At 57.2% G+C, this 18,879-nt stretch overlaps 2 protein-coding genes across 9 annotated transcripts in view; one reads left to right on the forward strand and one right to left on the reverse strand.

Annotated features, from left to right (window-relative positions):
• Nucleotides 1-18,222, forward strand: part of MYO7A (myosin VIIA) — a 106,723-nt gene extending 88,501 nt beyond the window's left edge. For 6 of the 7 annotated variants that reach the window (XM_082343263.1, XM_082343259.1, XM_082343261.1 and 3 more), the window contains 17 exons: nt 1,244-1,361; nt 2,117-2,243; nt 3,312-3,595; nt 4,512-4,702; nt 5,397-5,521; nt 6,227-6,384; nt 7,411-7,564; nt 8,741-8,896; nt 9,449-9,554; nt 10,577-10,690; nt 11,765-11,852; nt 12,036-12,142; nt 14,320-14,505; nt 14,884-15,000; nt 16,137-16,220; nt 17,154-17,273; nt 17,568-18,222. In XM_082343263.1, coding sequence (XP_082199389.1) covers nt 1,244-1,361; nt 2,117-2,243; nt 3,312-3,595; nt 4,512-4,702; nt 5,397-5,521; nt 6,227-6,384; nt 7,411-7,564; nt 8,741-8,896; nt 9,449-9,554; nt 10,577-10,690; nt 11,765-11,852; nt 12,036-12,142; nt 14,320-14,505; nt 14,884-15,000; nt 16,137-16,220; nt 17,154-17,273; nt 17,568-17,657 — 2,325 coding nt within the window. In that variant the 3' untranslated portion in view covers nt 17,658-18,222. The remainder of the gene's footprint in view (nt 1-1,243; nt 1,362-2,116; nt 2,244-3,311; nt 3,596-4,511; nt 4,703-5,396; nt 5,522-6,226; nt 6,385-7,410; nt 7,565-8,740; nt 8,897-9,448; nt 9,555-10,576; nt 10,691-11,764; nt 11,853-12,035; nt 12,143-14,319; nt 14,506-14,883; nt 15,001-16,136; nt 16,221-17,153; nt 17,274-17,567) is intronic. The other variant, XM_082343258.1, reaches the window with a different exon arrangement.
• The window catches only part of GDPD4 (glycerophosphodiester phosphodiesterase domain containing 4), a 279,828-nt gene continuing 278,188 nt past the window's right edge, over nt 17,240-18,879 (reverse strand). The window contains exons 17-18 of one of the 2 annotated variants that reach the window (XR_014231772.1): nt 18,470-18,595; nt 17,240-17,308 (exon numbers count right to left, since the gene is read on the reverse strand). The gene's annotated coding sequence lies outside the window, so the exon portion shown is untranslated. Of the gene's footprint in view, nt 17,315-18,469; nt 18,596-18,879 lie in introns of both variants that reach the window. The other variant, XR_014231773.1, reaches the window with a different exon arrangement.

Consider the following 18,879-nt stretch of genomic DNA (forward strand, 5'->3'; position numbering starts at 1 on the left):
GGTGCCATCATTCATGAATTCCCTTTGTTTTGGGTGCTTGCCATGTGCTGGGCACTGCACCAGGCCCTGGAGACACAGCTGCGAGTACAACAGATGTGCCCTCTGCCGTCTCAGAGCCCATGACCGAGCTCGTGGGTCTCCCCGCTGGACTGTAGTGCCCTGCCCTGTGCATCCCAGAGCCCTGGCCCAGGCCTCCTGTAGAGTGGACAGGTCCGAATTAGCATGATTATTAGGGTCAGAGGGGTAAAAACATTTTATTTTGAAATAATTTCAAACTTACGAAAAAGTTGCAAGTTAAAAAGCTAGGTCTGCTGTGTACAGTATACACTTCACCTAGACTCACCAGTTGTTAACATTGTCCCACATTTGCTTTTATTTTCTCTGCACACATACATGTTATTATTTTTTCTGAGCCATTTGAGATTAGGTTGGAGATGCTGAGCCCCTTATCCCTGAATACTCACAGCTCTTGGGATGGCACTGCTTCCGGGCCCTCTTTGTGCATGGAAATGTGACAGCACAGGGGCTGGCACACACACATGTCTTCATCTATGTTTGTGTTCATAGATGATAAAAACCATGAGTTCATTCTGATCCCTCCAATTCTACTCCAATACCACCAAGTTCTTATTAAAGCTCGGCAGATTTTTAGATAATAAAACATCGGTGCATTAATTTCTTGCCAGGAGCATTGCATTCTTCCCCCAGCTGCTTGCCCACTCCAGGCTCCAACCTTCTCTACCCTGCAATCTTTCTAACTCCCAAGTTCACCTGTCAGTTTCCACTAAAAGACCGGCCTCGCAGTGGTGGCCTCGCCCATGGTTCTCGGTGCCCTGGCTCCTACTCACCGGTTTCCCACTCCCTCTTCTTGGTCAGGCCTGGCACCCCCCCCGGCCCCGTCCTTAGCCACCCATGTTCCTGTTCCCCAAACGCCTTCCCTGATCCCTGCCCTTGTGCCTTGCACATGCGCCGGCTGGGATTGTGGGCTTTCTTGTCACTCTGCTGAATCGGGAGCTCCCTGAGGGGGACCCATGTTTCTCTAGCAAGTGCTCACTGCTGTTGATGGAATCGGAGGGAGATGGAGTGACGGGGAGGCTGTGGGCTGGGGGGGTGGGGTGAGGCCATGGTGTACACGAGGACATGGTGGCCTGGGGCCCACTTCTGACTTGGGGACCGGGACATTTGATTTCCAGACAGAGCTTGTGCCAAGTCTTTTGTCCCGTCCCTGTCTGTGCCCCTCCAGGGGATTTATGCCCAGAGGAGAACTGACGCCCAGAAGGTCAAAGAGGACGTGGTCAACTATGCCCGCTTCAAGTGGCCCTTGCTCTTCTCCAGGTTTTACGAAGCCTACAAGTTCTCAGGTACCCCTCAGCCCACCTGCCTCCCGTCCCTCCCTCGATGGCTCTGGTCTGTGGCAGAGGGAGGGGAATGGCCTGAGCCAGACTCCCCAGTCAGCCAGCCTCCTGCCCGCAGGGCTGCTTGGCCTCCAAGTCAATGTGCTAAGTGGGTCCTGCCTCCCTGAAGCCCAGTAGGGCTCCGTGGCACATAGTAGGTACTCAGCAACACACTGGGTCGAACAATTGACTGAGTATTGTGATCATTAAAGCACCTACTGTGTACAGAAGAGGGTGGCCCAGAGCACCGGCTGGGCCGAACCCGTGAAGCTGAGAGTAGATGCAGCCGACAAACCTGCACAGGCCACTTGCTTAGCCAACCTCGGGCCACTGGTACCAGGCACCTGCTCCATGCCAGGCCCTGTGCTGGTGGTGGCTTCACAGAACCACCAAATATCAGGTTCGAGGGAACGTTGGGGCTCAGTTTGTCTGACTCCTCCCCGTATCCCACCATACCGCAGGGCAGGGACTTGTCCCAAGCTGCACAGACCAGTGGCAGGGATGCAGCTCCAACCCAGTTCCTTAATCCAGCACTCCCTTCCCACCGCACCTGGGGTTTTGGCTTGTAGGGAGGTTGTGTTCTCCGAGCCTCAGTTTCCCCATCTGTAAAATGGACATCAATATACCGCACCCTGGCCACCTCCCTGGTGGTTATGAGGATCGAGAAGGGCTGGGTCCAGCAGTGGGCAGGTGCCCTCTCAGTGCCTCTGTCTCTGCCCCAGGCCCCAGCCTCCCTAAGAACGACGTCATTGTGGCCGTCAACTGGACGGGCGTCTACTTCGTGGATGAGCAGGAGCAGGTGCTTCTGGAGCTGTCCTTCCCCGAGATCATGGCCGTGTCCAGCAGTAGGTTAGTCCAACCCCCACTCTCCGCTTTCGTGCAGGGCGGGGACTTGTCCAAAGCCGCATGAAGACCAGTGGCAGGGATGGGACTCAAACCCAGGGTCCTGATTCAGCACTTTCTGAAGTCAGGAGGGGCAGATGGAGACACAGGCAGACACACGGGGGAGGAGAGAGCTCCCGGGGCTTTTCTGCGGTCGTGGGGACCTTTGAAGGAAACCTCACAGAGGACATCCCCAAGGTGCAGAGACACGCAGTGGCCTGTCCTGGTCGCATGTGACTGAGCAGCATGTGCTGCACCCTGCAGACCCCTCAGGCACCTTCCTCCCAATAGGGTGGGGGGGGCGGGTATTTACAGCACATTCGTGGCTGTTCTGAGATGGGCATGGGTGGTTAGGACAGTCAGGGACGGTCGAGCGTGTACAAAAAGCTGGCCTGAGATTCAGGGCCCTGTGTGGGACTCACCTCCATGTCCTCATCTCTAAAATGGAGGTCTTAACTTTCCTTCAATACAGTGGTGAGGAATACACACAATAATCGATGGGAGAGCTCTTTGCAAACTGAGAAGTGCAGTGCACATGGGAGCAACGTTGGGAGTGGGTCCTGGAATGGACTGGCGTTCCCAGCAGTGCCTCCTCCCCCCATCTGGGGCTTGTAGGAGTGTCTCTGGGCTGTGTCCGATGTGGGCCAGGGTTGGGTCACGTCCAGCTCTGACCAGGCACATGGGATGCAGTGGTGACAAGATAGTCCTTGTCCTCTTGCAGCTTCACTTGGGAGGGGAGATGGACATCGAATAAGCCATTTTAAAGTAGGGGCCAGTGTGCTGAGGGCTGTGGGAGGGCAGGGAGGGCTTCCTGGAGGCAGTGGTTTCTAGGCTGAGCCTTAAAGGGTGAGTAGGAATTAGACAACAAAGGGGAAGTGAGCTCCCCCTGCAGGCCTCCCAGGACCATGTGTGACTTTGGCCTGGCCGTGGCTGACTCAGGCTGAGCTGTGGCTGCCTGGCCCCGTCTCACCCTGGCTGGGCCGGCCTCTTTCTGGCTGGGCCACATCTGACTGGGCTGGCCTTGGTCTCCTTCAGGGAGTGCCGTGTCTCGCTCTCGCTGGGCTGCTCTGACCTGGGCTGTGCTGCATCTCACTCGGGCTGGGCAGGACTGACCCCGACAGGGCCCTGTTCTCCGTGTTGGTCCTGCAGGGGAGCGAAACTGGTAGCCCCCAGCTTTACGCTGGCCACCATCAAGGGGGATGAGTACACCTTCACCTCCAGCAATGCTGAGGACATCCGTGACCTGGTGGTCACCTTCCTGGAGGGGCTCCGAAAGAGGTCTAAGTATGTGGTGGCCCTGCAGGACAACCCCAGCCCTGGTGAGTGGCTCCTGGCACGAGCTGCCAGTCCCCGGGGTCAGGGTGTTAGGCAGATTACGTGCCCTGGCCTTGGCCTGGCGTTCAAGATCACTAGAGCCTGTTACCCAGTCTTCCCCAGACACCCTTGGTTCCAGCTGGACCGAATAGCTCAACCCTGTGCCTTCGATCTGTGCCCTGTGGGGAACCTTCCTCCCCCTGGTCTTAAATACCTATTACTTGCCACCTTCTCCAGATGAGATCAGGGGTTCCTCCTCAGTGTTCCCCCAATACCCACCATCTTCAAATGATGACAGTGGTAACAACTACGGACTGTGCATCCCCAGGCCTTTGAGGTCCTGAGCAGAGCGTGAGAAAGAGACGAAATGAACCCAGCCCTGCCCTCAGTGGGGAGGGGGTGGGAGCAGACAGTGACCATCCCTGTGATAGTGCAGTGACCTGGGAAGCCCAGAGGCTGTGGGAGCCTGGGGTTCGGGGAGGACGTATGTGTGAGCAGAACGTTTGGGGCAGAGAGGAGAACTGAGCAGAGGCTGGAGAGAGCAGGTGTGTCTGGGAACTGCGGGTAGTTTGTTTCGGCTGGAATGGGCGAGATGAGGCGGGAGGGGCAAAAAGTGAGGCAGAAGAAGTCAGGAAGGCCATCTGCCAACAACAGGCCTGTGAGCGTGTCGAGGAGTGTGGGATTCCTTTTAGGGCAGTGGGGAGCCACGGAAGGCTTCTGAGCAGGGAAGTGGCCCCCTCCGATGGCTGTCTGTGTGGGGGGTTGTGCAGGGTAGAGGCAGAGCGGCTGCTGAGCAGATATGGGACAGGGCCTCAGTTCCAGTGGGGAGGAGAGGCTTACAGGTCATCAACCCAAAGAGAGGTGTTCCAACCCAGCCTCTCTCTCTGCCCCCATGTGGCCCTGCTCACCCATGCCTTCCAGCGGGAGAGGAGTCAGGCTTCCTCAGCTTTGCCAAGGGGGACCTCATCATCCTGGACCATGACACAGGAGAGCAGGTCATGAACTCAGGCTGGGCCAATGGCATCAATGAGAGGACCAAGCAGCGTGGGGACTTCCCCACCGACTGCGTGTATGTCATGCCCACTGTCACCATGCCACCGCGGGAGATTGTGGTATGTGGCCCGGGGGTGGCAGGTGCATGGGAGGCTCCCCTGGCCCCTCCTTGTCTTCTTCCCACATAAAATGGAGTGAGGGATTACAGTAGATTCATGCTTTGCTGCTTCTGTGAAGATGATCTGGGGGTCTTATGGGACCATAAACTGAAAGTTGGGGGCAACTATCAAATGTATGCCAGGTGGAGAGGGACCTAGAAATTGCATCAGATGAGGAACTGCCCAGGGGTAGGGGATCAGAGAAGAGTGGCCTAGGGGATGGGGGCAGGGGTAGGGGCTTGCACTGTCCAGAAAGGCAGTGAGGGCAGAGCTGGGAAGTGAGGCCCTGCTTCCTCTGGAGCCCCTTGAGCCAGCACTGAGGACTCGGAGCCCAGCTTTCCAGGCAGCTCCTGAGCCAGGCTCTGTTGACGGGGCAGTTCTCACACTGCATCCGCTGCCTTGTCCAGGCTTTCTGACTGACCCAACCTGGTTCAGACACAGGGCACCAAGGGAAGGGTCTTAAGGCCAGCATGATGGAGGCAGTGGTAATGTCAGAGATCCCCCAGGAGGAAAGGTGTTCCCAGGGTCAGAATGGGGCACAGGGTCCACCCCCAGACCCACTTAAGAAGGCTCTGGGCTTTACCATGTTGATCCAGGGGCCCGGGGTGGAGATCCAGGGGCGCCTGACCTCAGTTCCCTGTCTCTCGGTCTCTAGGCCCTGGTCACCATGACCCCCGACCAGAGGCAGGACGTTATCCGGCTCTTGCAGCTGCGAACGGCAGAGCCTGAGGTGCGCGCCAAGCCCTACACGCTGGAGGAATTTTCCTACGACTACTTCAGGTGACGGGGGAAGGGGAGAGAGGGCCCCAGGACGGGGAGCTGCAGGCTCCTGCTACCCTGTGGGCTGCGTGGTGGGCTTGCTTTGTGGTGTCTCCGTCTGTGAGCAGGGCCCGGGTCAGAGGGAACCAGAGGGCACTTTCAGTCCGTCGACATGACGCTTCTCATGTTGTGTCATCTTATCCTTCCTTCGTTTAAGATACTGTGACTGCGCCCACCCCAGGTGGAGTCCTGGGCACTCCTGACTCAAGGCTGTACCTGCCTCACCGACTCACAGTCCTGGTGGGGAGACAGGCATGAGACCAGGCGGCTGTTATTCTGTGCGCCCAGTGTTGTGATGGAGATGCTGGGTCGGGGTGGAGATGGAGGCGAGGAGGCTTCGTGGAGGAAGTGGTGTCTGAGCTAAGCTGGGGGTGGGGTCGGGGGGTGAGCCGGGTGGAGGAGCGCCACAGCTGGAGCAGAGCGAGCAGAGAGAAGCAGGGGCGAGCAGGCCGGGGAGGCGGGCAGGGCTGCCGGGGCACAGCCAGCCTTGTTAGTATCTCCATCTGTCAGCTGAGAAAGTAAGGCCCGGGCAGGGCTGGTGACTCATCCCAGGTCACGCGGCGCAGCAGGGAAGCCGGTTCCCTGAGCTCTGCTTCCTACACGGGGCGGGATGGGCCTGGAGTCTCGCAACCTGGCCGTCAGTGCGGACCGTTCCGTGCTGTGCAGGCCCCCACCCAAGCACACGCTGAGCCGCGTGATGGTGTCCAAGACCCGCAGCAAGGACCGGCTGTGGAGCCACACGCGGGAGCCGCTCAAGCAGGCGCTGCTGAAGAAGATCCTGGGCAGCGAGGAGCTCTCGCAGGAGGCCTGCATGGCCTTCATCGATATCCGCACCCTCGGGGTGGGGGGGGACACGGAGGGTCAGGCAGGGGCCACGGGGAGGGGGCGCCTAGGGCAGGGGAGGGCTGGGCGGGGCCTGGCCTCTAGGGTTTTCGTCTAGACACTTGCTTCCTTCTGAGGGGCCCAGCTGGGGCCTGGGCAGACGTGGGGGGATGCTGATGGAGCGGCTCCCTCCGTGTGCCCGGCACCTTACAGCGTGCAGGGGGCTGCCTCACCCGTTGTCTCCTCGCACCCTGTCATTTGGTTGACAGATGTATATCGTGCCATGTGGTGGGCCAGGTGTGGAGACACGGCGGTGAGCAGACCCAGTACCTAGCCTCATGGTGCTCATGGTTGAGAGTGGAGATGTGCTGATCGGGGTCAGTGCTGTGATGGGACGCGACAGCACATTGACCTGACTTGGCCTTGGAGGAGGGCAGGGAGGACTTCCTGGAGGAAATGATATCTAGGCTGGAGACTGGGTAGGCCTTGGCCAGTCAAAGGGGAGATGGGTGGGGAATGTTCTTGACAGAGGGAGCAGCATGTATAAAGGCCCCGAGGCAAAACAGAGCAGGGCTGTTTCAAGGGCAGAAATTAACTCAGCACAGCCAGAGGCTAGAGTTCAAGAAGGGAATCCCAAGATGTGGGCTGATGGATGAAAGTTTCCCAAGGCCTGTTAAGAAGCTTGGACTGTGTCCTGCGGTGCAGCCATGGGGAGCCACTGGGGCAGGGGGTGGCATGGTTAGATTTGTGATTTGGAAAGTTTATTCTGGTTGCTGTGAGGACTCTGGTAGTGGGGTTGGGGCCTGGAGCAGGATGGCCAGTGAGGAGGTGGCCAGAGGAGTTGAGGAGAGAGGGCAGGCAGTGGGCATGGAGAGCAGTGTGGGCAGATTATGCCCATTTCCTGGGTGAGTAGCCTGAGGCCCAGGGCCACATGATCAGGGGTGGCAGACCCTGTTGGAGAGTGTGGCCGCCTGCCTCCCGGGCCATTGTTCCCCAGTTGGCCACAGCCTTCCTTGACAGCTCCCCACCCGTGCTCAAGTACATGGGTGACTACCCATCCAAGAGGATGCGCTCTGTCAATGAGCTCACAGACCAGATCTTCGAGGGTGCCCTGAAGGCTGAGCCCCTCAAGGACGAGGTGTACGTGCAGATCCTGAAGCAGCTGACCGACAACCACATCAGGTAAGCCGGGAGGGTGGGAGGGTGAGGGGCAGGCCCCCACCCCTAGTGCTAACAGCTGAAGGTAATCGTAAAGGTCCTCCACCCACTGTGACGGGGAGCTCACTCCCTGCCGAGGCAGCAGCTGGCTCTGCCTGGGAACAGTCCTTCTTCACTCAGAGCAGGAAGCTGTCCTCAGGCCCCCTCATGTCCTAGCTCTCCCTCAAGGCCCAAGGAAGAGGGTCAAGAACCAAGAGCTGGTGGCTGTGCCCTCAGAGTCTGTCCTCCCCCCAAGTTGAACAGCCCCAGCTCCTCCTAATTTCCCGCTGCTCTCTGCCTGAGCCTCCTCTGGATACCCCTCCCTAGCCCAGATGCCATTGTCTGCCCACAGGTGCATCTCATGAGCAGTTGTCCCATCCCTGGCTCAGGCTGAGCTGGCTGTCAGTCAGAAGCTCTGGCTAAAAATTCTCATGGGCTGGGGGTGTTGGACCCCAGAGGGTGTCACCACCTCCCTGATGGCCCAGACCACGGCAGAAGGGGGAAGTCAGGCACATGCTCATCTCAGAGCCTGAGAGAAGCCCCACCCTCTCCCTTTATTCCCAGACTTCCAACTCCCTCCCCAGCTTTGTCACTCTGTACATCTCTTATACAAGTCCACCATTGGACCATACATCAGATCTTTTCGCACATTCTGTGCCCACAGCCAGGAAAACCTGTCCTCTCCTTTGCATATCAGAATTTGCCTCAGTCTTCAAAGTCTAAATCAAATGCCACCTCCTCCTAGAAGCCCTCCAGGCTTCCCTCCTGCCAGACCGAAGGAGCTCAGAGTAGTGCCTGAGGGAGTCCTGGGGCTGGTCTAACGTAGTGCTACTCAAATAATAGACGAGTTAAAGAGCTGCTTCCATCATAGGAAAGTCTTTCTAAGAAAAAAAAAATCTTAGCCAGAGTGCTTGGTGACACAGCTGATTTTTATTCTGACACAAGCACCTTACCTCCACCTGACTAGTAAGTGTGTGGCCTGGGGTGGGGGTGGCAGACTGGACTTTGAGTAGCACTAATGGGATCAGGCTGTCAGGGGGGTGGGTCCGTGTGGGTCCTCAGACAGGGGTGGGGATGAGGGCAGGCATGTGCTGCCGTGGTGAGCAGCTGAGGCGTATTGGCCCGCGGTGGCCCTGCTGGACACCACACCTCTTCCTGCAGGTATAGTGAGGAGCGGGGCTGGGAGCTGCTCTGGCTGTGCACAGGGCTCTTCCCGCCCAGCAACATCCTCCTGCCGCATGTGCAGCGCTTCCTGCAGTCCCGCAAGCCCTGCCCACTCGCCATCGACTGCCTGCAGCGGCTCCAGAAAGCCCTGAGGTACAGCAGGGGCTGCAAGGGGCAGAGGGGGCAGTGGGCATAGTGCGTGGCGGCAGGCACTGGGATGGGCTTCCGGCCAACCTGGCTTGCGAGACGAGTCCCTTGGGGATGCTGAGGTCCTGACCCATCTTTGGGGTTGGGACCCATCTTCGGGGTCCCACAGCTGCCAGGTAGACAAAGGTGGCAGTGCCCAGTACCCATTCTGGACAGTTTGAGAGTCTGGTTGCTCAGAAAGCTATTTTCTCATACCCTCAAGTCTGCTGGGGAGGCAGACACCTGGGCCGCACTCCGTACTCTGCAAAGCCCACGTGTACCCTTTGCTTCATTCGGTCCCCTCCACATCCCTATTTGGTGGGTACCATTATCATCTCATTTTACAGATGAGGAACTAGAGGCTTGAGAGTTTGTCACCTGGTAGGAAGTGGTGGATGGGGATTAGGACTGGGGTTTGCCTGTCTCCAAAGTTCCCTCTGCTCTCTGCTCCCCATGGCCCCAGGAATCTGCTGCCTCCTGACTTGACCCCCTTTCCCCTCCCCCTCCCCTGGTTTTCAGAAACGGGTCCCGGAAGTACCCCCCGCACCTGGTGGAGGTGGAGGCCATCCAGCACAAAACCACCCAGATTTTCCACAAGGTCTACTTTCCCGATGACACAGACGAGGTGAGGGACTCTGGCTTCTTGGTCTGTGGGTGCCCCTGAAGGACCAGGCTCCCTCGGGGACACGGGGCAGCCCTGATGTCCCTTCCCCACCACCCCCACCTTTGCCCCCATCCTCCTGCCCCTCAGTGGAGTCGGGGCTCAGTCAAGAGGCCATAGACTCCTCGGGTCAGGAGCCCTTGGGTTCCTGGTTCAGCCTCTCACTTCCTTGATCAGCTTCCTTGAGAAGGTCACCTCTCCCTCTCTCTGAGGAGCTTCTGCTTTGGAGAAACGTGCTAGATTCTAGTCACAAGGACAGAAAAACTTCCTAAAATCTTTTCCTGTCCCCTGTGGAAGGTTACATGGAGCATCCCCCCACCCCCCAAATCGCTCTCCTCCCTCATCTAAGCTTCCCCAGACTCTCCTATCCCTCTCAGCCCCAGTCTGGGCTGCGTCCCGGCTCTTGACTCCTCACCCTTTCTGGAGTTTGCTTTCTCCTTCCTCCGGTTTCTCTCCTTCCAATCAATCACCCTGTCCCTTCTGTGCTCCCTTGGCCTCTGCCATCACTCATGCTTGTACAGCTGGGCCCAGGACCCTGGAGGCCAAGGCTTAGTCCCCCTTGAAGGGTTGGGAAGGGCACGATCTGGGAAGACCCAGACAGGAGTTGCTTTTTCTTTTTTAAAAAAAATTTATTTTTAATTGAAGTTTAGTTGATGTACAGTATTATATGAGTGTCAGCTGTACAACACAGTGATTCACAATTTTTAAAGGTGGTATTCCACTTATAATTATTATAAAATATTGGCTATATTCCCTGTGTTGTGCAGTATATCCTTGTAGTTTATTTATTTTATACATAGTAGGTTTTATACTTCTTCCTTTTCTTAAGCATGGTGCCCAGCTCTGGGGAAGCCCCCCTCAGAAGGAGGGTGTCTTGCATGGGAGGGGGCTCCGTCTAGCTGCAGGCACGGCCACGGGGATGCGAGAGGCCCTGGGAGAGGCCCTGCCAGAGCCAAGCAAGTGCTCCCCGCCACCCCTTCCCCCAGGCCTTCGAGGTGGAGTCCAGCACTAAGGCCAGGGACTTCTGCCAGAACATCGCCGCCCGGCTGCTCCTCAAGTCCTCCGAGGGATTCAGCCTCTTTGTCAAAATTGCAGATAAGGTGGGTTGGGGGGGGGTGTCACTGATTGCTTATCTGCCTGCTCTTGGTCTGTCTCATGGGAAATTTGCTGGCGCCCTGGCAGCTCACGGGGCAGTGGGGCTGGGGACAGAGAGAGAAGGAGGGACGGGGAGAGGAAGAGGCGCTCTTGCGCACGGCATCCGATCGTGCCCGTCTCTTTCTTACGTCCCTGCAATGGCCCCCTTACATGCAGCAGCTGTACCTAAATCTGTCTCCTCTGAGGCGCTGCAGAGACCTCTTGGGAGCGCTCTGTGCTCTGGACACACTAGGCTCCTCACCCTGCCCCAGTACACGTGTACTTTCCGGAGCTGATTTGACTGGTCCCTCAGCTGCCAGGCTGAGGTCAATTCACCTCTGAAAAAGCCCCTGAAGGGAGGATGACTATCCCCACCTACTAGACCACAAAACCCGGACTCAGAAGTGTTAACTGACTTATCTCAGGTCCCACAGCAGGGACTCAGATCCAGGTAGGTCTGACTCTGAAGCACAGGCCCCTGCCTTCACCCCACATTGCCCCCCCCCCGGCCCCATTTATGTCCATGGCAGTCACAGGCCCAGCTTGAAAGCCCCTTCCCATGGGGGCCTCCCTGACCCTCGCAGGCAGGCCAGGTGCTCCCCTGTCGCTCACCACCAGCGCCCGATGCATCCATGCCCGTCTCCTCACTTCATGTCTGTCCCTGTGCCAGACACTGTGACCCAGAGGTGATCTCAGTGAGGTCCTGGACCCAGGGGGGCTTAGAGCCTGTGGGAGGCACAGGACACGGATACCAGAGAATGTCCAAAGCAGGGCCTGGGCCCCTTTCTCGGCCTTCTTTCCAGGGTCCTAGGGCAGCAATCAGTGACTCTTTGCTGAATGACTGAAGGGAGTCACTGTCACTGGACAGACACACTCAACAGGCACAGTCGGGGCACGACGGGGTTGATACACGGACACCCGCTCCGGCTGCGAGCAGTTCTTCTGGAGAAGGGGCTGCCGGGGAGGCCTTGGGTGGGAAGGTCAGAAAACTCAGTATTGCTCAAATTAAAATGAGTGGACTAGAATGGCCATGTCCCTAGGTCATCAGCGTCCCTGAGAATGACTTCTTCTTCGACTTTGTACGACACCTGACGGACTGGATAAAGAAAGCACGGCCCGTCAAGGATGGTAAGGATGGTGAGGCTGAGTCCTGGGATTATCTGAGGCCTGGGGCCGGCAGGTCCTGGCTCGGGGCCATACCTGAGGCCCACCTGGGTGGGGCCCGAGCTAGGCCTTCCTCCGGGGCTGGTGCTGGGTTGGACACCCTTCTGTGCTGGGATCTTCTGGGTGACCGACTGCCCTCTGCCGCAGGAATCATGCCCTCGCTCACCTACCAAGTGTTCTTCATGAAGAAGCTGTGGACCACCACGGTGCCAGGGAAGGACCCCATGGCCGATTCCATCTTCCACTATTACCAGGTGAGCTGCCCAGAGCCCCTCTGCCACGGCTGCCTGCTGTCCTTGCCAGGGGCAGGGCAACAGCATGGACCGGAAGCCATGCCTGCCGGGGTCTCCGGAGGCGGCCCGACCTCAGATCCTTCTCCTTCCCAACCCTCCAGCCCTCAGGCTGCGCTCTCAGGCCCTTCCCTTGGTGAGGGGCTATGCTCTGAATTTGGGATTCTGCTGGTACACCTGGGTCTGTAAACGTTTTCCAGCAAAGGCATGGGCCTGCGGGAAGCCAGCAGGGTGGCTCACAGGCTGAGCCTCTATTATGTGTCTGGCAGTTTGTACTCATTCTGTCCTCCCAACATACCCCAAGAAGGAGGCATGTTGTTCCCATTTTAAAGAGAAACACTCAGAGAGATCAGGTGATGTAATTAGGATCACAGGGCTGATGGAACTGGGGTTTGATTCCAGGTCTTCATGACTGCAGACTCAGTGGTCTCTTCTGAGGTGGCCGTTTACCGTTCTGTGGGACAGACAGACCAGGATGCTGGGAGGGGCGCCAGTGGTGGGGAAGGCGGCTGCCCTGGTAGAGAGAACCCTGGCCTGGGAGCCAGAAGGGCCGCCTTCCTTCAAACCCGGGATCTTCCTCTCCCCTTTCCCCTTTGCCCCATGTTGCCCGTTTAGCAGGTGGCACCGTTAACTACCAGCTCCCCCAAGGCAGAAACCTGAGTCAGCGTGGACCTCTCCCATGTCCCAAATCACTCACCTGATGACTTTACCTCCTGAATATCTCTAAAATGCATTCACGTCTCTCCATCACCACCTCCACCAACTTGGGTCGGTCCACCATCTTCTCTCATCTGGAAGAAGCCCATAACCTTCTCTCTGATCTCCTCCATCTGTCTTCAATCCATTCTCCACAGGGTGGTCACCATGATCCTCCCATTGCCTTGTACCAACACTCCTTTGCTCAGCTCACGCCAGCTGCATTTTCTCAGATCCTCAGATGTGCCTTCGTAATGTCTCTCTTCTGGAATGCACCTCCCTTGGTTCTTTCTCTCAGCTACTGAGTTTTTAGATGTCAATTCAATCATCTTATCTTAAGGGAAGTCTTCCCTGCCCCCCAGACTAGATTGGGTCACCTTGCTATATTCTCTCATAGTACTGAGAACAATTCCTTCAAAGATTGTAATTACACATTGGTTTGATGAATAATGTCTGTCCTTGACTACAAGTTCTATGAGAGTAGGGAGGGTATATGTTGTTGCTTAAAGGGCCTGACCCATAGTAGATGCTTAATATTTGTTGGCTTGATGGATGGGTTCATAGGTGAATTGGTGACTCACTAAATGGTTGGGTGGAAGGATGAATGGTGAATGAATGTATGAGTGGATATTGGTACATGGATGGATGGACAAATGGGGGAATTAATGGGAATTTGATGTGGGTAGGTACACCCTTATGGGTGGGCAGGTGGGTGGGTGGATGGGGACATAATGTGGGCGGGTGGATAGCTGGAGGGATAGATGGATGGGTGAGTAGATGAAAAGGTGGGTGGATAGTTTCTGATCTGCAGTGTATCCTCAGGCCATCCTTGGTTTCCCTACTCTTCAGATAGTGGATAAGACAGATGTAAGGTTCCAGGAGCCTGTGGGCAGTGCTGGCCCTTCTTTAGAGGCTTCATCTTTGCTTTCAGTCAGCTCCTCATCCTCAGCTACTCTGGTTCTGGGTCTGGAAGATCAAGGTGGGGATGGGGCTGGTGCTGCTGATGAAATCAGTGGGTCTCAAGGGAACACAGCAGGAAGAGGCCAGCCTGAGAGGCTCTTCCCAAAGAAGGACAGGCCTGGGGGGTTAGGGTTATGGAACAGTCACTCACCCCAGCTGGTCCCTCTGAGTTTCTTCATCATCTCTGAAATGGGGCTGTTCACCTCACTGGACTGTTATGGGGGAAAATGAGATGATCTTCACACCTGGCTCTGCTTTAAATCTGTAAAGCACTGAATCTGTGTGGCATAATGCTGTTTCCCTGTACTGTGCCTTCCCCCCTTGGGGAGCAGTGTCAGCTGAGGTTGGGGAAGCAGGTGGGCCCAATGTGGGGTAAAGCAGTAGACCCGGCCTCGCGGGGGTGGGGGGGGTGGGGGGTGCTTAAGGGAAGGAGCCCGCTTCCTCCAGGTGCCTCCACTGCCTGTGACCTGCTCTGTCTCTGGCAGGAGTTGCCCAAGTATCTCCGAGGCTACCACAAGTGCACGCGGGAGGAAGTGCTGCAGCTGGGGGCACTCATCTACAGGGCCAAGTTTGAGGAGGACAAGTCCTACTTCCCCAGCATCCCCAAGCTTCTACGGGAGCTGGTGCCCCAGGACCTCATCCGGCAGATCTCACCTGACGACTGGAAGCGGGTGACCATGGGGGAGACAGTGGGAATTGGGGCCCCCTGAATGGTTCTCTGGGTACCCCAGGGTCAAGGGGGCAGGTGCTGGACAGCAGCCCAGGGAAGTATCCCTTGTGGTCCCTGTAAATTCAGCCGGCCACTTGGCAGTAATTTGCCCTGTCCTGGTTACCATGGTGACTGGATTTTGATACTGTTTGGCCTGCTTGCTTTGGGGAGGGAAGGGCTGTCAGGAGTCCATTAACTGGTATAAGTGGGGAGGCTTCATAGCCTCCAGGACCCCCGTCCTATACCTGGCCCTCCAGGGCCCACGACAGCTGCCGACAGTGCAGATGGGGCAGGAGCGGCAGGGGAGGGGACTCTGACCCCCCCCCGCCTCCCCCTGCAGTCCATCGTCGCCTATTTCAACAAGCACGCAGGGAAGTCCAAGGAGGAGGCCAAGCTGGCCTTCCTGAAGCTCATCTTCAAGTGGCCCACCTTCGGCTCAGCCTTCTTCGAGGTGAAGGTATGCTGTGGGTGGGTGCTTCTCAGAGAGGACGAGGGGGAACCAGATGGCACAGAGACTCCTCCCCATGACTTCGGGAAACTGCAGTGGTCTCTGCCACCTGCCTGGCAAGGAAATGGCCCTCAGCTTTGTCCCAGCTAGGTGTCTCAGCTAAGTACTGGGCCCTGGGCTTAGTCCTGGGACACTGAGGGGCCATTATCTCAGCCTGGCAGGGGAGGCAGATGGGTACAAAGGCCAGAGTAATGCAGGATGACCTGCACCGTGACAGTGGGGTGGCAGAGCCTGGGAGGCCCAACCAGACTGCGAAGGCTGAGGAGGCTTCCTGGAGGAGGCAACGTTGAGCTTTCCAGGGAGACCCTGAGGGGAGGGTTCCTGGCAGACAGCCTGGCACGAGCAAAGACCCAGAGGCGTGAGAGCTCAGGCCTGGGCAGGAAGTGTGAGTGGGTGAGTGTGGATGGGCGTGGGGTGTGAGGCGAGCAGGCTGCGGTAAGAAGCAGGTTGGTGAGCAGGAGAGGCGGATAGGGTTCCTCCTGCAGGTGGTGCCCAGCCTGGAGGGTTTTGTGCAGGGATGATGGGGCCAGAGCCCACTCTGACTTCAGGGTGGGGATGGATCTGAGGGGCAGGACCAGAGGCAGGAGGATGGTGAAGTGGCTGGGGTGAGGGGATACGTCAGGATGGAGAGGGGGGAATGGCCTTGCTACACACTGGGGAGGGGGGGCCCTTTGAGAAGCCTGGCTGTGCAACGAAGAGAGAGGTAGGTAGGTACACCTGGAGGCAGGTGTAGGGTTCAAGGAGGCTTTTTAAAGATGAGAGGCTTTAGGGCTGAGAGAGAGCAATAGCAGGGACTCCTAGAGAAGCAGGACAGAAGGGCTGAAACTGCTGCTGGGCTGGTTGGGGACCCATGAAGGGATTTGGGGTAGCTCTGAGGGCCCAGCAGAGGTACTGATAGAAACCATGAGGTCGTGGCAGGACCACGAGCACCACTGCACCCCTGGTATCAAGCAGGCAGCAGGAGAGCGAGACTTAAGCCCAGCTGGGGGCGGCTTCACTCCTGCCCCAAATGTTTGTTTATAATATTTCCTGTTCTGGGTTCCCCACCTGATGTCTCTGGCTTTTTTTTTTTTTTTAAAAACTAGCAAACTACAGAGCCAAACTTTCCTGAGATTCTCCTAATTGCCATCAACAAGTATGGGGTCAGCCTCATTGATCCCAGAACCAAGGTGAGCAGTGACAGGGAAGAGCAGGCGGGGGTGGGCTTCTCTGTTTGCACTTCTAACAAAGGCCCCCCAGACTCAAACCCCAAGAGACCCTATCGGCCACCACCATCCTCGCGTCATCCACCCACCTGGCCACACATCTTGAGAGGCTGACCGTGTTTGCTGTGTCTACTTCCTTGCCTCTCATCTCTCCATCAAAACTGCTCTCTGAGTTACTAACAAAGCCCTCGATACTAAATCCAATCACTCTTTAGTGCTTGGCCTTTCAGCGTCATTGGATACTACCAACCACTTCCTCCTTCCAGAATGCTCTCTGTCCACATTGGTCAGGGTGGGAGGCTCTACTGGGGTAACTGCTGCTCAGGTTTGTGGGCCTGAGCAGTTCCTACCAAGGGGGCCAGGAGACAAGTCCTACCACTGACACAGGAGGGTACAACTGGGGCTGTTGGAGAAGGGGGCAATGACCACCATCTTCCCCTTGGCTCCATGTGCCCACTTTCCTGGTTTTCCTCATATCTCCCTTGGTCTCCCTCTCAGGCACTTCCCTGGGCTTCTTCTCTACCCAGCCCACACACTGTGTTCCCCAAGTCTGTGTCTGTCTTCTTGTCTCCCCCCTCCAACTCTGCTGGACCATCTCATCTGGGACCACAGTTTCAGTTCCTTCAGGCTCTCAGATTTCCAGTTCTGGGCCCCATACACCTGACGGCCTCCTGGGCTTCCTTGGTTGTCCCACCAGCTGGCCCCACCCAAGGCCTGGAGGGGGAAGGCATCTGCTTCCCACAGCAGCTCCACGGCACAGCTGGACTCTACTCTTTGCTCCTTTTCTCGTCTGAGAGCCTGAGGTTCCTTCCTGTGGGTGGTGTCTGTGGGCTGGAGCTGAGGAGAGTGAGGCCAGACAGTCCAGGCCGTGCAGCTTCAGACTCTCTGCTCCCCTAGGACATCCTGACCACTCACCCGTTCACCAAGATCTCCAACTGGAGCAGCGGCAACACCTACTTCCACATCACCATTGGGAACCTGGTGCGCGGGAGCAAACTCCTCTGTGAGACGTCACTGGTGAGAGCTCTTCCTTCCAGGCCTGGCGGGCTCACCTGCAGCTTCAATTGAGGGACCCACAAATTAGCACCTTAATGTGAGGTCGCAACAGCTTAGAGCCCTAGATGTCTGGCTGGATGAATCCAACCCTTCAGCTGTGTGGCTGGGGAGACTTAAGTCCAGAGGGTGGGCAGGGTCTGCCTTTGTCTGGGCTTCTGTCCACTGCAGTCTCCTGGGAGCTGTGTTCTGGGTCTGAGTGGGCGGCCGTGTCCTACTCTGTGCTCTGTTTATCTATCTTCTTGCTGCTGTTTCCAGGGCTACAAGATGGATGACCTCCTGACTTCCTATATTAGCCAGATGCTCACGGCCATGAGCAAACAGCGGGGCTCCAGGAGTGGCAAGTGAACAGCGGGGAGGTGGTGCTGGCTCTGTGCCTGCTCTCCAGGCAGCAGCTGGCTCAGGACCATCAGCTACCTCTGCCGCCGGGGGAAGACCTCTGCCATCGAGGCAGGGAGGCTGGGCCGGCTGGCCACCACTGACTGTACCATCGTGGCCTCTGACCCTCCTTCCGGTGCAGCGGCCTCGCCGGGATGCAGAACTCCCCTCCACCCACCCCTGAAGCACCCGGTTGGTTCTACTCCTGGCTTGCTGTGGCCTTCCCAGTTGTAAAACCCTGTGCTCCTTGGATGCCGTTCTTATCTCAGACTGGCCCTACTATGTGACCTCTTTTGACTTTCTGTGCACCACCAGGAAAGGTAACCAAGAGGACTACCTAGTTCTTCATGCTGGGAACAACCAAACCAAGATTGTTCTGAAGCCTAAGGGATGGCTTAATTCCCCTAAGTCCAGGAGCCTCAGCTTGGGTGAGGGAGACAGACCACTTTTATATATTACAGTGTGAGTGAGTGCTGAGCCCCTGCTCGAGGCTCCCCTGATCACCTCAGGCATAAAGCATGTGTTCCATCTTCTGGCCCTGTAGTGTCTTTGCTGGGGGAGGGGCAGGGTGTGGGGCCAGGACAGGGCCCTTTCGGGGAGTGGCCTATAGAACTGTCTCCTTGGTCTGTGCGTGCAGGGTCAAGCTGGTCTGGGGGTTGGTTGGGGGTGCTTAAAGGACTGGCTGGGCCTGGGGCAGGCTGAGGGGATGCTGCCCTGGGAGGCGGTGACCTAAGTGTGGATGGGCTGGAGATCCAGAGGGGGGACCAGCTTCTGGGCCTTACCTAGGGCCAGTGGATCAAGAGTGGCCCTTGCATCCTGCCAGAAACATCTCCTTGGCTCATCAAGAAACCTCCAAGAACCTCAGGAACCATTCTGCCTTGGGATGAATCCTTACGTCCAGTGGGTGCCTGTAAAATATTACTTTGTGACCAGGATGGAACATACAAGTTTGGACATGACCTGGGCAGGTCCGGGGGTGGGGGATTCAGACAGGGAAGGTGTGATCTGGGGGTGGGCATCCTTCTGGGCTGTGGCTGGGATGAGCGCCTAGAGAAATGACAGGGGAGATGTTGGCATGTTTGTGATCTGTCCTCAAGGGCCCCCTGGCACTTCAGCACAGCCAGCCCAGCTCCACTTGCCCTCACACACTCAAGGGTCTGGGGTCACCTGCATGTAGGTGACAAACCACTCC

Source organism: Balaenoptera borealis (genome assembly GCF_965194805.1).
Source record: "Balaenoptera borealis genome assembly, chromosome: 11".
In the NCBI taxonomy this organism is placed as follows: Eukaryota; Metazoa; Chordata; class Mammalia; order Artiodactyla; family Balaenopteridae; genus Balaenoptera; species Balaenoptera borealis.